We start from the raw sequence: 13,008 nt of genomic DNA, 5'->3' as shown, positions 1-13,008 counted from the left end.
GAGAGGAACACCATTCGACGAACAGGTTCCACTTCAGCGCATAGGCCCGTCTTGTGGACGGTGCTCGTGCTGAAGCAATAGTGAGAGCTACCTCCTGGGGCAGATCACCTAGAACCTCCGCGTCCCGTCCAGGGACCACACATGGAGTTTCCACAAGTCTGGACGCGGGTGCCAGAGGGTGCCCCGTCTCTGAGAAAGCAGATCCTTCCTCAGAGGAATCGGCCAGGGAGGGGCTGTCGCGAGGAGCATGAGTTCCGGGAACCAGGTCCTGTTGGGCCAATATGGAGCCACTAACAAGACCTGCTCCTTGTCCTCCTGATCTTGCACAGTGTCTGTGCTAGCAGGCTCACTGGGGAGCATATTTGCGCAGGCCCAGGGGCCAGCTGTGTGCCAGTGCATCCGTGCGGCGTTGCCTCGGACAGGGAATAGAACCACTGGCAGTGGGTGGTTTCTGGAGACGAACAGGTCTACCTGAGCAACTCCAAACCGACTCCAAATCAGCTGGACCGCCTGGGATGGAGTCTCCACTCCCAGGAAGTGCCGCTCGAGACAGCTCGTCGGCCGCCTGATTGAACACTCCTGGGATGTGGATGGCACGAAGGGACCTCAGAAGCTTCTGACTCCAGAGGAGGAGGTGGCGGGCGAGTTGCGACATACGCGACGGAACGTAAACCGCCTTGCCGGTTGATATACGCAACGGTCGCAGTGTTGTCCATACGGACCAGAACGTCCTTGCCCCGAAGGCGCCCTCTGAGGCGGCTCAAGGCAAGGCGTACTGCCAGCAACTCGAGGCAATTGATATGCCAACGCAGTTGGGGACCCGTCCACACCCCTGACACTGCGTGCCCGTTGTACGTGGCTCCCCAGCCGGTGGCCGAGGCATCCGTGAATACCGCAGCATGCCTGGATACCTGCTCCAGGGGCACTCCTGCCCGAAGGAACGAGGGATCTGTCCACGGGCTGAAGGTTCTGCGGCAGGCCGGTGTAATCTGAACCCGGTGAGTACCGCGTTTCCACGCCCACTCGGCCATGGAGCCAGTGCTGAAGCGCTCTCATATGGAGCAGACCGAGCGGAACTATCGCCACAGCTGCAGCCATATGCCCCAGGAGCCTCTGAAAGAGTTTCAGTGGGACCGCCGTCCTGCCTGATAAAGTCTTGAGGCAGTTCAGCACCGACTGAGCACGTTCCTGGGTGAGGCGTGCTGTCTGGTTGACCGAATCCAACTCCATGCCGAGAAAAGAGATACTCTGCGTTGGCACGAGTTTGCTCTTTTCCCAGTTGACCCGAAGACCCAACTGGCTGAGGTGCCTGAGCACCAGGTCCCTGTGTGCACACAACTGCTCTCGAGACTGTGCAAGTATGAGCCAGTCGTCGAGGTAGTTGAGGATGCGCACACCCCGTTCTCTCAGGGGAACAAGGGCCGCCTCTGCGACCTTGGTGAAGACGCGAGGCGAAAGGGACAGCCCGAAGGGCAGGACCTTGTACTGATATGCCCGACCCTCGAACGCAAATCGCAGGAATGGCCTGTGTCGCGGGAGAATCGAGACATGAAAGTACACGTCCTTCAGGTCGATCGCTGCAAACCAATCTAGGGGACGGACGCACCCAAAGATGCGTTTCTGCGTCAACATCTTGAACGGCATCTTGTGAAGTGCACGGTTCAAAACTCGCAGATCCAAGATCGGTCGTAACCCACCGCTTTTCTTGGACACAATGAAGTAAGGACTGTAAAACCCCGACCTCATATCGGCTGAAGGGACCGGCTCTATCGCGTCCTTCGCCAGCAGGACTGCAATTTCCACACGCAAGACAGGGGCATCGACGGCCTTGACTGAAGTGAACCGGACGCCCCCGAACCTGGGGGGACGCCGGGCGAACTGAATCGCGTAGCCGAGTCTGATGGTCGCAGGAGCCACCGAGACGGACTGGGAGCGCTATCCAGGCTCGAGAGACCGTGCCAGCGGAACCAACGAGGCCACCGACATACCAGCGGTGGGGCAGCGAGGTGGAACACAGGGACCCGGCCCAGAGCCTGTGGACGGCTTGGCCTGTGATGGCAGGGGCGGGGTCTGGGTGTGCAGTGTAACACTCACCTGATTCCTCCTCGTGAGGGAGGAAACACAGGAACCCGGCTTGAGGCTTGTGACAGCCTGGCGTGTGACGACTTGAAGCGGGGACTCGAGTGCTACCGCCCTTACCTGGTTCCACAAATGGGCAGGAGGGGTGCTCTTGGGCAACCCACTGCTGCCTGCTGGCGAGAGAGAAGAAGGGAAGTGTTCCCGTGATGCACGGTTCACCACTCTCCTCCTCCTGAGACCCAGAGATTGAGAAAAGTGCTCTTTTACTGATGTTTTGGGTACCGCTGGCTGCTGGGCCAGCGGCGGAACAAAAACAAAACGAAACAAAAGATTCTCCGCCCGGCCCTCCTCCGGGGGAGGGAGTGGTGCGGTCACCATCTCCCGACAAGCAGTCTCCACCATCTCCGGGTCGCCCGTCTCAGGGCCTCTTGCACTTGCGCTTGCCGCCAGGTTTGGCGGGGGCCTGGACGGGCTGGGCGTCCTGCCTGCGACCGGCTCCACGACGCTGCCTGGTGGAAGGCTGCTGCAGCTGCGCGGGAGCGGGGGCAGCCGCAGGGGGGCGCCCACGGCGACGAGCAGGCTGAGGAGCTGCAGCCGGAGTGGAAGCAGCAGGTTTCCTCCGGCGCATGATGTGTTTGATCGCCTCAGTCTGCTTCTGGGCAAAGCTCTCGACAGCGTCGCCGAAAAGGCCGGTCTGCGACACGGGAGCATTCAGGAACTGTACCTTCTCCTGCTCCTTCATGTCAGCAAGACACAGCCAGAGATGGCGCTCCTGGACCACTAGCGTGGACATCGCACGACCCAGAGACTGTGCGGTCACCTTCGTCGCGCGAGGTCCGTCGCAGCACGCAGCTCATGTAGAACCGCCAGGTCGTGACCACCCTCGTGCAGGTCTTTCAGGGCTTTGGCCTGGTGGACCTGCAGTAACGCCATGGCGTGAAGGGCAGAAGCCGCCTCCCCACAGGCTCTATAAGCACTGCCAGTTAGACCTGACGAATACTTACAGGCCCGCGAGGAGACACGGGTCACCCGCAGAGTGGTAGCGGCTGTTGGACATAGTTGCATGGCCACAGACCGCTCCACTGAGGGGATGCCCGCATACCCCAAAGCGGCCCCACCATCGAGGGTGGTGAGAGCGGAGGAGCCACAAGGTTTGTTTCGGGCAGTAAAAGGTGCCTTCCACGATCTTGTAAGCTCCTCATGCACTTCCGGAAAGAATGGCACTGGAGGGGGGCGCTGAGAACCAGCGCGACCCCCATCGAGAAACCACTCGTCCAGCCTCGAAGGATCGGGACGCGGTGGAGGATTCCACACGAGCCCGACATTCTCGGCGGCCCGGGAAAGCATAGCCGTCATCTCTGGGTCTGGCTCGGACAACACTACCACACCCGAAGGGGGCAACGCAGCCGAGTCGTCATCCCCAGAGGGCGACTCGCTCTCCAATGCAGCGACCGACATCTGGTGGGAGGGGGAGCACCAAAGGAAACAGGCGGTATACCCCGCTCTGCAGAGGTCCCAGCCCGCTCCAACGGCAACCCCACCGGCTGCGGAGCGCCTGAGGGGTGAGGAACTCCTCTTGGGAAGCCCTCACTGTCACCCTCAGATCACCTCTGACTCCACGGATACAGCGCCGCCCGGGAACGAACGCTGGATCGCGGCAGAGGCAGAGGACTCCGCCATGTTTGACATAGCGGAGTCTATTATGCAACTCCGAGATGGTCATGTCCCCACAAGAAGAACATGAACCATCCACGAAAGCTTCCTCAGCGTGCTGAATGCCCAGACACGTGAGGCAGCAATCGTGACCGTCCTGAGGCGCCAGGAAACGACCACACCCAGAAACACACGGGTGATAAGACATCTTTAAAAAGACGTGATCACCCGTGTTGCTCTTTTAGAGAAATTTGCTCTTTATTAAGTGCTGAAGCACGCAGGGGAGCTGGCCACCACAAACTCCGAGTGTGACTGTCTTCACGGGAATCGATCTCTTCTCCCGTGAGACCGCGACCACCGCTGCTGCGCTGTAACGCCCGCACTCACTCACTCGCTCGCTCGCTCGTCTCACTTGCAGGATAGGAGAGCAGCAGTGATTCACCGCCGCTCGGCTCCGAAGCGAAAGGGTGAATTAATGCGTTGCACCCGCTGCCTCTTATACTCACGCTGTGATCAGCGGCAGCTGGATGCAATGATCGCATGCCAATGTCCATTGGCTCGTTTAGTTACACTCGAAGTGGATTGGTCTCTCTGGCGAGATCCCAATTCGTCGGTCATCCGACGTGACTCGGAGTGACCGACTGAAAGGGAACTGCTTAGTTGCCCTACTTGGCAAATCATAACATCACACATCACACAACAACTTTCTAAAAATGATTAAAATCATAAGATTGAAAAATGTAAATAAATAATTAGCAAAATAAAAGCAAATTGAAATAAAGCACTTACTAAAATGTATTAAATCTTAAAAAAAAAGCAAAATTATAATAAATATTTCTAAATAAAAAAACAAAAAAATTCCAAATAAAAGCAAGACACTAAAAATTAATACTATTAATTAAAATAAAAACTTTCAAAATGTAACCCTTATTAAAATTGTATGTAAAATTGGAAGAAAAAAAAAAAACCCACTAAGGATTATTTGGGTGTTTTCTTATGATCTCAAATAAAAAAAAAAAAAAGAAAAGAAAAGTCCATCATGTCTATGTGATATTTTAATCATATTTGGGATTGATGAGAACAAACACTAGCGTATGAACAGCAGTGATAGTGTTTGTCGAGCTCCAATAATAATTTGGAGAAATGTTTAAAATAGTATTAGATGCATGTCACACCACACTCAACTACTCATAAAAGATAGATTTAAATCAGAACTAATGATGTTTTTGCATTAAAATATATAATTTGATGCATCAGAACTGGACGGACATGGTACATTTCCTCCTGCAAATGTAAAATTAATGCTATAAATCTTGCTTGCCGAGCCAGTGTGGAGAACCGAGATTAATTTCCACCAAATCAATCATATGCATCATAAAAGATAAGGAAAATACATATCTTGAGTTTATTCTGATTTAAATCTGTTTATATGATTGCAGACAGCTCTGTCAGCTCAATGCAAATGAATCCACACTGCAGAAAGAAGAAAAAAAAAAACCCAAAACAACTTATGACCTTACTTGGTATTTTTGTCTTGTTTTGCAGTACAAATATCCAAACATTCTTAAAAAATTTATCAAAATGAAGTGCATTTGTGCGTAAAACAAGAAAAACATCTGCCAATGGGGTCCGAAAAATAAACAATTCAAAAGGAAAAGTTTTTCCGAAAAAAACTGTTTTTACTGTTTATTGTGTGGAATTTGTTTCTGAAGTAAATGTATCTTGATTTAAGAATGTTTGGATATTTTACTGAAAAACAAGACAAAAATCGGTTAGAAAATCATTTTTCACAGTGTGTCACGGTGCACACAGCAGGGAGGAACGAGGAGATGAGGATAACTCAAAATAACAGTCTTTAATGAAAATCCAACAAAGGCAACACAAGACAAGACAAGACAAGGCAAGGCAGACACACGGGAACACCGGGAGTAACGAGTAGACCAGACGAAAAGGAACTGAACAGGCAGGAACTAAATAAACAATAAACAAGATAATTAACACACACAGCTGTACGAAATCATAATCAAACTTAACATGGACAGGAAAAACCATATAAGGACACAAGAGAGCGGGAAACACGACAGAGGACTGACAGTGTGAGAAGCAAGCATAAAGTTTTTCGGAAAACATGAAAACGTCATTTTGCTTCTCAAGTAAATGTGTCTTGAGTTCATAACATTTAGATATTATTTGTACTGGCAGACAAGACAAAAATACAGCGGAGGAAAAAATTTTTTTTTTGCAGTGGACACTTTTCTTATGTAGTATTTTTGAATAGTTTTTCTTAAACTTAATGATTTTCTTATTTAGTATTTTTGTCTTGTTTTAGTATTTTTTTCAAGCAAAATTACACGAGGTATTAAGTCTTTTTTTCTAAAAATATATAAAATTAAATGAACTTAGCTTAAATAAGGAAAAATATTTATCAAAAACTTAATTTAAAGAGAAAACAATATTATTTTTCTGACCCCACAGGCAGATATTTTTTTATTTTATTTATTTTTTATTGTTTTTTATTTGTATCTATAAATTATTTTCAGAAAACAAGATTTAATACTGGAAAACAAAACAAAAATATTGAAAATGCAAAGAAAAAATAATAATCTTTTGTCTTGTTTTCCAGTAAAAATATCTAAACATTCTTAAATCAATATACAAGCAAAATTATATAAAATATTAAGTCTTGTTTTATGTAATCAGATTATTTTTTTAAAGTAACTAGTAAAGTAATGCATTACTTGCACAGGTTCGATGACGTCTTTCATGACCCCTGTGAGCAGACATGAATATTTAAGGTTTAGACGTTATTTTTATGCTGTTTAGTGATATCTGGTTGAAGCTCTGACCCGCAGGTCATCTTATCATATCAATCTCCACGCGGAGCTGTTAACTGAGGTTCTGATTTCTGCGCTCTCAAACTGCGAGATGTGCCTCCCGCTGCATTATGGATGAATTATTAAGATGTGAGTCAGATACCTGTTATTGCAGACTCCAGAGATGCTGCGGTATTTTCCGTCTTTGGCGCAGGTGGTGGGATGGAGAGTGCGAGGGCATCCAGACAGGTTTGCTATCCGCTCCACTGCTTTCACGGAAAGGAGCTCTTGAAAAGGAGTTAATGTGTTTACGAATGCAACTCAAACACTGAAGGGTAAACAGTCCGCTGAGGTTCGCGTGGATGCAGCACCATTGATTAAATCTGACATTTAAAGCACTTCCGAGATGATGCTTCTGCATTATTCCACAGTTATAGAGCTGAATCTCTAGTGCATGCCGTGCAAAATAACACGCTAATACCCCGCAGCGGCCACATGAAGTGTTTAGGCACTTAAAAAATGCCATTGCATTAGATCAAGTGTCATCGGTGCTCAGGAGCTTTTATTAAACGGATAGTTCATGCAAAAATTTAAATTTGCTGTTAATTTACTCACCTTCAGGTCGGATGTAGGTGATTTATTTTTTCTCAGTGGAACAGTAAAGAAGATTTTTAGCTCAAACCGTGGTCCTTGGTGATTCATAAAATGCAAATCGGCAGCTTCCGGCACTTTGAGAGTCAAATAAAGCATATCAGGCAACACTGAACAAATACCCGTGACTTCTGACAATATATTGAGGTCTTATGAAGCGAAACGATCGGTCTGTGCAAGAAACTGAACATTATTTTAAAATATTATTACCTGTAATCCAGAGCGATAGGCAAACGGTTCAGTTTGTGAACGATTCATTCTGAAGTAAGCGTCTAAAATATTTTTCAGCTTGAGCAGCACAGATCTATAAGTCACTCAATCAAAACTCACTTTCAGACGCCTTACAGTCTTAAATCAAAAATAAACTGATGTATCTGATCCTGTGATGAATAAATCATTCAGCGCTCCAGTTCCTCCGACAGTCACTGAACTGAGCAAACAGTTCGACTCGGACCGAAGACCGATGAGCCGCTGATATGAGCATGCATGATCTCAGCATTGAATAGAGGGGAGAAATTAAAGTTTTTATGGTTTCTCATTGTTTATGTAAAAAGATGAGCTAATGAAGACTAGTTTATTCACTCTATATGCTTTAGACATGTAATTCATCCACATTTGAATGTGTTATTGGGTGCTTTAACAATAAAATCACGTATACATTACATCATTGCTTGAATATGTGAAATGAACTAGTATATTAAAGCAGTTCATAGAAACAAACTGTCCGAAAGAATCAGTTTGTGGAAAATAATCAGATTTCTCCATTTGTCTGAGGCTCTGGATTACAGGTAATGTTGTAAATAATTTTCAGGTTTTTGCACAGACTGATTGTTTCACTTCATAAGACCTCAATATATTGTCAGGAGCCACAGGTATTAATCATGCACCTGCTGGCTTGAATTTTATGAATCACCAAGAACCATGGTTTCAAGCAAAAATCTTCTTTACTGTTCAACTCTAGAAAGAAAGTCACTTCCATCTTGTATGGCCTAAAGTTGAGAAAACTAAGAACAAATTAAAATTTTTGGGTGAACTGTCCCTTTAACTTCACTGCGATAATCTGATGCAATAACATTCAGACACTTACCTTTGGGGTCAACTCAAGGTACGTATAAGAGCCTCACCTGACACAGCCAGTGATCTTTTATGTCTCCTGCTCGCCTTCTCCTTTAAAATCCCTAAAGTCATGTGAAAGATCTCTGCTGATTTGGAGATGTGCTGTGTTTCTGATGCCGGCCGTCTGGAGAGCGTATACATGTGTAATAGCTGAGGATCAAACCTGCAACTCAATGAAAAAGAGGGATATACTGTCCCTACTGTATTAGGAGATAAAATGATTATAGATGATAAAATATATATATATATATATATTATAGACAGTTTTTTTACCCTTGTGAAGTTTGATTCAGTGCAGTATTGACCATCTGAAGACTCTCTTGGAAGGAGGATATAATCAAGCTCTCAGGAACAACTAGTTTTCCAGAGAAAATCAATTGTGAAAATTAGATAAAATATGAAAACAATAATAAAAGTTCCAAGAGTTCCAATAATAAAATCTAATTGGTTATAATATATATAAAAATATTATTATTAATAATAATATTAACATTAATGATAATAATTATAATAATATTTTTTTACTATTTTTTTATTACTATTATTATCATTAAATAATAATAGTTAATATTAAATATTAATACTGATATGTTATATTTGTTATAAAATACTACTAATTCTACTAAATATTAATATTTTATGTTTATTATAAAATACTACTAATTCTACTACGACTACTACTAATTATTATTATCATTATTATATACATATGTCAGTATACATAATAACAAATAATATAATAATTATTAATATAATAATAGTAATAATAATAACAATTATTATTATCATTAGTAATAGTAAATTAATATATATTTAAACACACATATATCATTAATGAATTAATGAATATTGTACACATGAATTAATTAATATATGTACACATTAATTGTTATAAATATTATTAATAGTATAATAATAATAATTATTATTAATATTTAAACATTTTGATTATTATTACATATACATTACTACTACTATATAACACTTGTGTTTGTTATTATACTGTTGTAGCTTTCAATTTATAGAAGCAATAAGCAACTTAAGGCTGTGACGTCAAGAAAAATCCTTCCAGAAATCCACATTATCATTGCAAAAAAGTGTTGGTGTTGAAAATTTAATTAAACTGCTCATGTCCTTTAGTGATGTGATATCAAATGTAAAATATTCCGATTCACTCAGGTTTTACATTAATATAATGTCCCTAGGGTGGGCTTATGAATACAGACTATAATTTGACGTCTTGCCATTCGTGCCTAGTTAAAAAACATGGGGTTTGTGAGAAACGTCCCCACTTCACCTCTGATTATGCGGCATCAAAGCCAGCGTGATCTTCCTGTGGGGCCGACAGCACAAACAAACCACAGCCCAAACTCTGGACCGCGAATGACGACATTCCCACTGGGAATCTTCTGTCGTTACATAACATGCATCCTAATACAAACCAACAGCCCATCTACTCTTTACATGAAGACAGCAGCTTAACAATGCCATCTCGCTCACCATCTGACCTTCCTATTACGTGCCGAGACCTGCAATTTCTCTGGAAACATCCCAAGGGCCTCCGCAGGAGATGTCATTACTGAAATTTGGCACCAGATGTCAGGTACCAGATGTGTTTGGAACATTGGGTCTGGCAACATTCAAACTAAATGTCAGCAGGTACAAAATAACCCGTGATGAATCCATCACCAGCTGGCTGTACGAATCAGTCATCGTGTCGAGTTCTGGTAATTGCTGCACAATCCCACTCGGAGGTCTTTGCTTAGTTGGTACAAGGAGTAGCAATTAACCACAAAAGAACATCTTATTTTGTCTAGACCCATGTTTTGGGGGAAACACATCACAAGTAACGCGAGTAATCAGATTACTTTTTTAAAGTAACTAGTAAAGTAATGCATTACTTTTTAATTTACAAGAAGAGTTACTGAGTAAACATAATGTCAACGTACATTTACTCATCTCACTTGGAACAAAAACAGATTCAGTATTCCTCAAAATTAATAAAAACTATTGAATGCAAACTCAGAATATGATGCAAGCCTGCATTTAAATAACACAAATATCTTTTATGTATTTAATCCCATTTTATTAGCCAGGCTTTGCTGCTGACTTTCAATGATCCAGTTCAACCATACTAATGAGTATGATAAAAAAAAAAAAACTTTAGATAAACATAACATTCGATTGAGAAGAAAGTGTTCAACTTTCTTCTCCTGTGTCCTATTCTTCATGCAATCCATGAAAGGTTTGGCTGAGCTTTCTGAATTTGCATTTCATTCAGCCTGAGGCTTATTCATTTCATGTTTGGTGTGAAAGTGCTTTTACATTTGCCAAAAATATAACTTTTTTATATTAAAAACAAACAAGCAACCCCAATGCTAGATGAGTAAAAGTAACACAAAAGTAATGTAATGCATTACTTTCCATAAAAAGTAACTAAGTAACAGTCACTTTTTTAGAGAGTAACGCGATATTTAACGCATTAGTATCACATATAAGCTGAAATGCATGTGAAAGACGCCACATACGCTGAGATGAATTAAATGAATCTGCACTCAGACCACAAAACATCATGACAGAGGTTAAATGCATCAGAACGCCAGCCATGTCCTCACTGACCTGGAATGAAAGAGAAATGCTTTTAATTGACTAAAAATAAGTGCAATAAATGTAAAATGACAGAAAAATAAACTCTCAGCACAGACGTGATACTTACTTTCACTGCAGGATAATTAAACACTATTTATTCTGTACTTTATGGAACTAATGTGATCCACTGCACACATTATGGAATGAACATACTGTGATAAACTATGATTTATAATCGTGTATTTAACAACTATGATTTCAGAGAAGACATCTCTCATATCTCATCCACATTTCAGTAATATTCTGCACATCTAATAAGCCATTGTATGTTATTTACAGCATTGATATCAGCTGATTTTTAAACACCAATTAAATTTAGCTTAACAAATATTACCATCTACATTTACAATTGTAAATCACAGAAATAAGATCTTTATTTGTGTAACGGTTGGATAATGTTAATTTGGCTTTACTTAATTATATTTAAGCAAAATATATTCTGTTGATTTCGGGGTGAACTATGATTCAGAAAATTCTTGACAGCTAGTAAATTTAATCTAAAACCATTATTAAATAAAATATTAATACATAACTTATACACATGCAAACACTATCATACAACAGTTTGGGTTGAGAACGGTTCTCTTTAATTAATACTTTTATTCATCAAGGACACATTAAATTGTTCAAAAGTGAAGTAAAGAGTTTTTATAAAGGTTCCTGTTTCAAATAAATGCTGCTGTTTTGAACTTTATATTCATTAAATAATCATGAAAAATAAACTGCATGGCTGTTTCTACAAAAATATGAAGCTGCACAACTGTTTTCAACACTGATAATAATCAGAAATGTTGCTTGAATCAGCATATTAGAATGATTTCTGAAGGATCATGAGACACTGAAGACTGGAGTAATGATGCTGAATAAATTACATTTACATTAGCTTCACATAGAAAACACTGTAAACACATTTCACAATATTGCTGCTATATTTCATACCTCTAGTCTCGGTGGTGTTGTGTCGTGAGGCGTTTGTCTGTGTTTTTCCAGTCGGCTGTGTTCACTCTCCCCTGTGTTCTGGTCTCTGCTGGGTTTTGCTCACTGACTGTGAACAGTCAAACTCTGCTGATTCCACCGAAACCCTTGATTTTCAAGGCTGCAGCTTCATGAAGCGTGGCATTCGAGTGGCCCTCTTTAAACACAACACAAGCTCGTGTCAAGCATCTGTCAGACCTCTGAAATCATGATTATCTGCTCGTAGCAGATTTCAAACATGATCATTCACACAAACTTATTGGAATAGTTCACCTAAAACAGACCCATTTTCATTTTTGCCTGGAATATTTCTATAAACGACACCCTTTTATTTCTTGACATCATCTCATTTTCAGAGAACGGTCCGTCTGTGAATTCACTCAACTAATTATTTTAGCTGTATGTCTGTGGTAGATGAGGAATGACCTGATGCTTTTGGCATAACTCATCTGAATAATCTTTGGCTGGACAATGATCCATAATTAAAGTAAATCAAGTCATTAATCTAGCTTAATAACAAAGCATGTTATGGCTTCATTGGAATTAATTGCACTTGATCTGATGTCTTTGTACAAGTAATCATCTAAAAGCATGTAAAGAGAGTTTAAATCATTCATTTATAAGACTTCACATCACAAATGCCCTATAAAAATATCATAAATATAAAACACTGTGACTAAATTACATTTACATTACATTGTCTGAGGAAGTGCTACGGCACTCTACACGATTCCAGGGTGTTGCCATGAGTTGCTAGGGTGTTTTGAGTGGTTGCTAGGTGGTTTTTCAACTGATCTCATATCAAACTCCCCAAACTATTATATTAAGCTACAAACTCAATCATAATGCACAATGTTTCCATCTAAAATGCATTTTGACATGAGACTCGTCATATTAATGGAGTGTTTCACTAGATAGCAGTAAATCAGTTTCCTCACATGAATAAGTTTGTAGATTTGTGTTGGTGTTGGAATGGAAATATAGATATTTACATCATACTTTTTCACTTATTTCAGTTAATGTCATAAAACCAGCGAGCTAACTCATTACTGACAGTGTTGTGTAAACATGG

The 13,008-nt window shown here is 42.0% G+C and overlaps 1 protein-coding gene across 3 annotated transcripts in view; it reads right to left on the bottom strand.

Moving 5' to 3' along the window:
- Positions 1-11,975, bottom strand: part of tpo (thyroid peroxidase) — a 37,195-nt gene extending 25,220 nt beyond the window's left edge. For 2 of the 3 annotated variants that reach the window (XM_058749268.1, XM_058749270.1), the window contains exons 1-4: positions 10,841-10,898; positions 8,586-8,667; positions 8,321-8,475; positions 6,709-6,832 (exon numbers count right to left, since the gene is read on the bottom strand). In XM_058749268.1, the coding sequence (XP_058605251.1) occupies positions 6,709-6,832; positions 8,321-8,475; positions 8,586-8,667; positions 10,841-10,886 (407 nt within the window). In that variant the 5' untranslated portion in view covers positions 10,887-10,898. Of the gene's footprint in view, positions 1-6,708; positions 6,833-8,320; positions 8,476-8,585; positions 8,668-10,840; positions 10,899-11,900 lie in introns of those variants that run through there. The other variant, XM_058749269.1, reaches the window with a different exon arrangement.
- Between the last annotated feature and the right edge of the window lie 1,033 nt (positions 11,976-13,008).

Source organism: Onychostoma macrolepis, chromosome 17 (assembly GCF_012432095.1).
Source record: "Onychostoma macrolepis isolate SWU-2019 chromosome 17, ASM1243209v1, whole genome shotgun sequence".
NCBI lineage: Eukaryota > Metazoa > Chordata > Actinopteri > Cypriniformes > Cyprinidae > Onychostoma > Onychostoma macrolepis.
The sequence above is the reverse complement of the archived record's forward strand: the minus strand, read 5'-3'. Positions and strand labels throughout refer to the sequence as shown.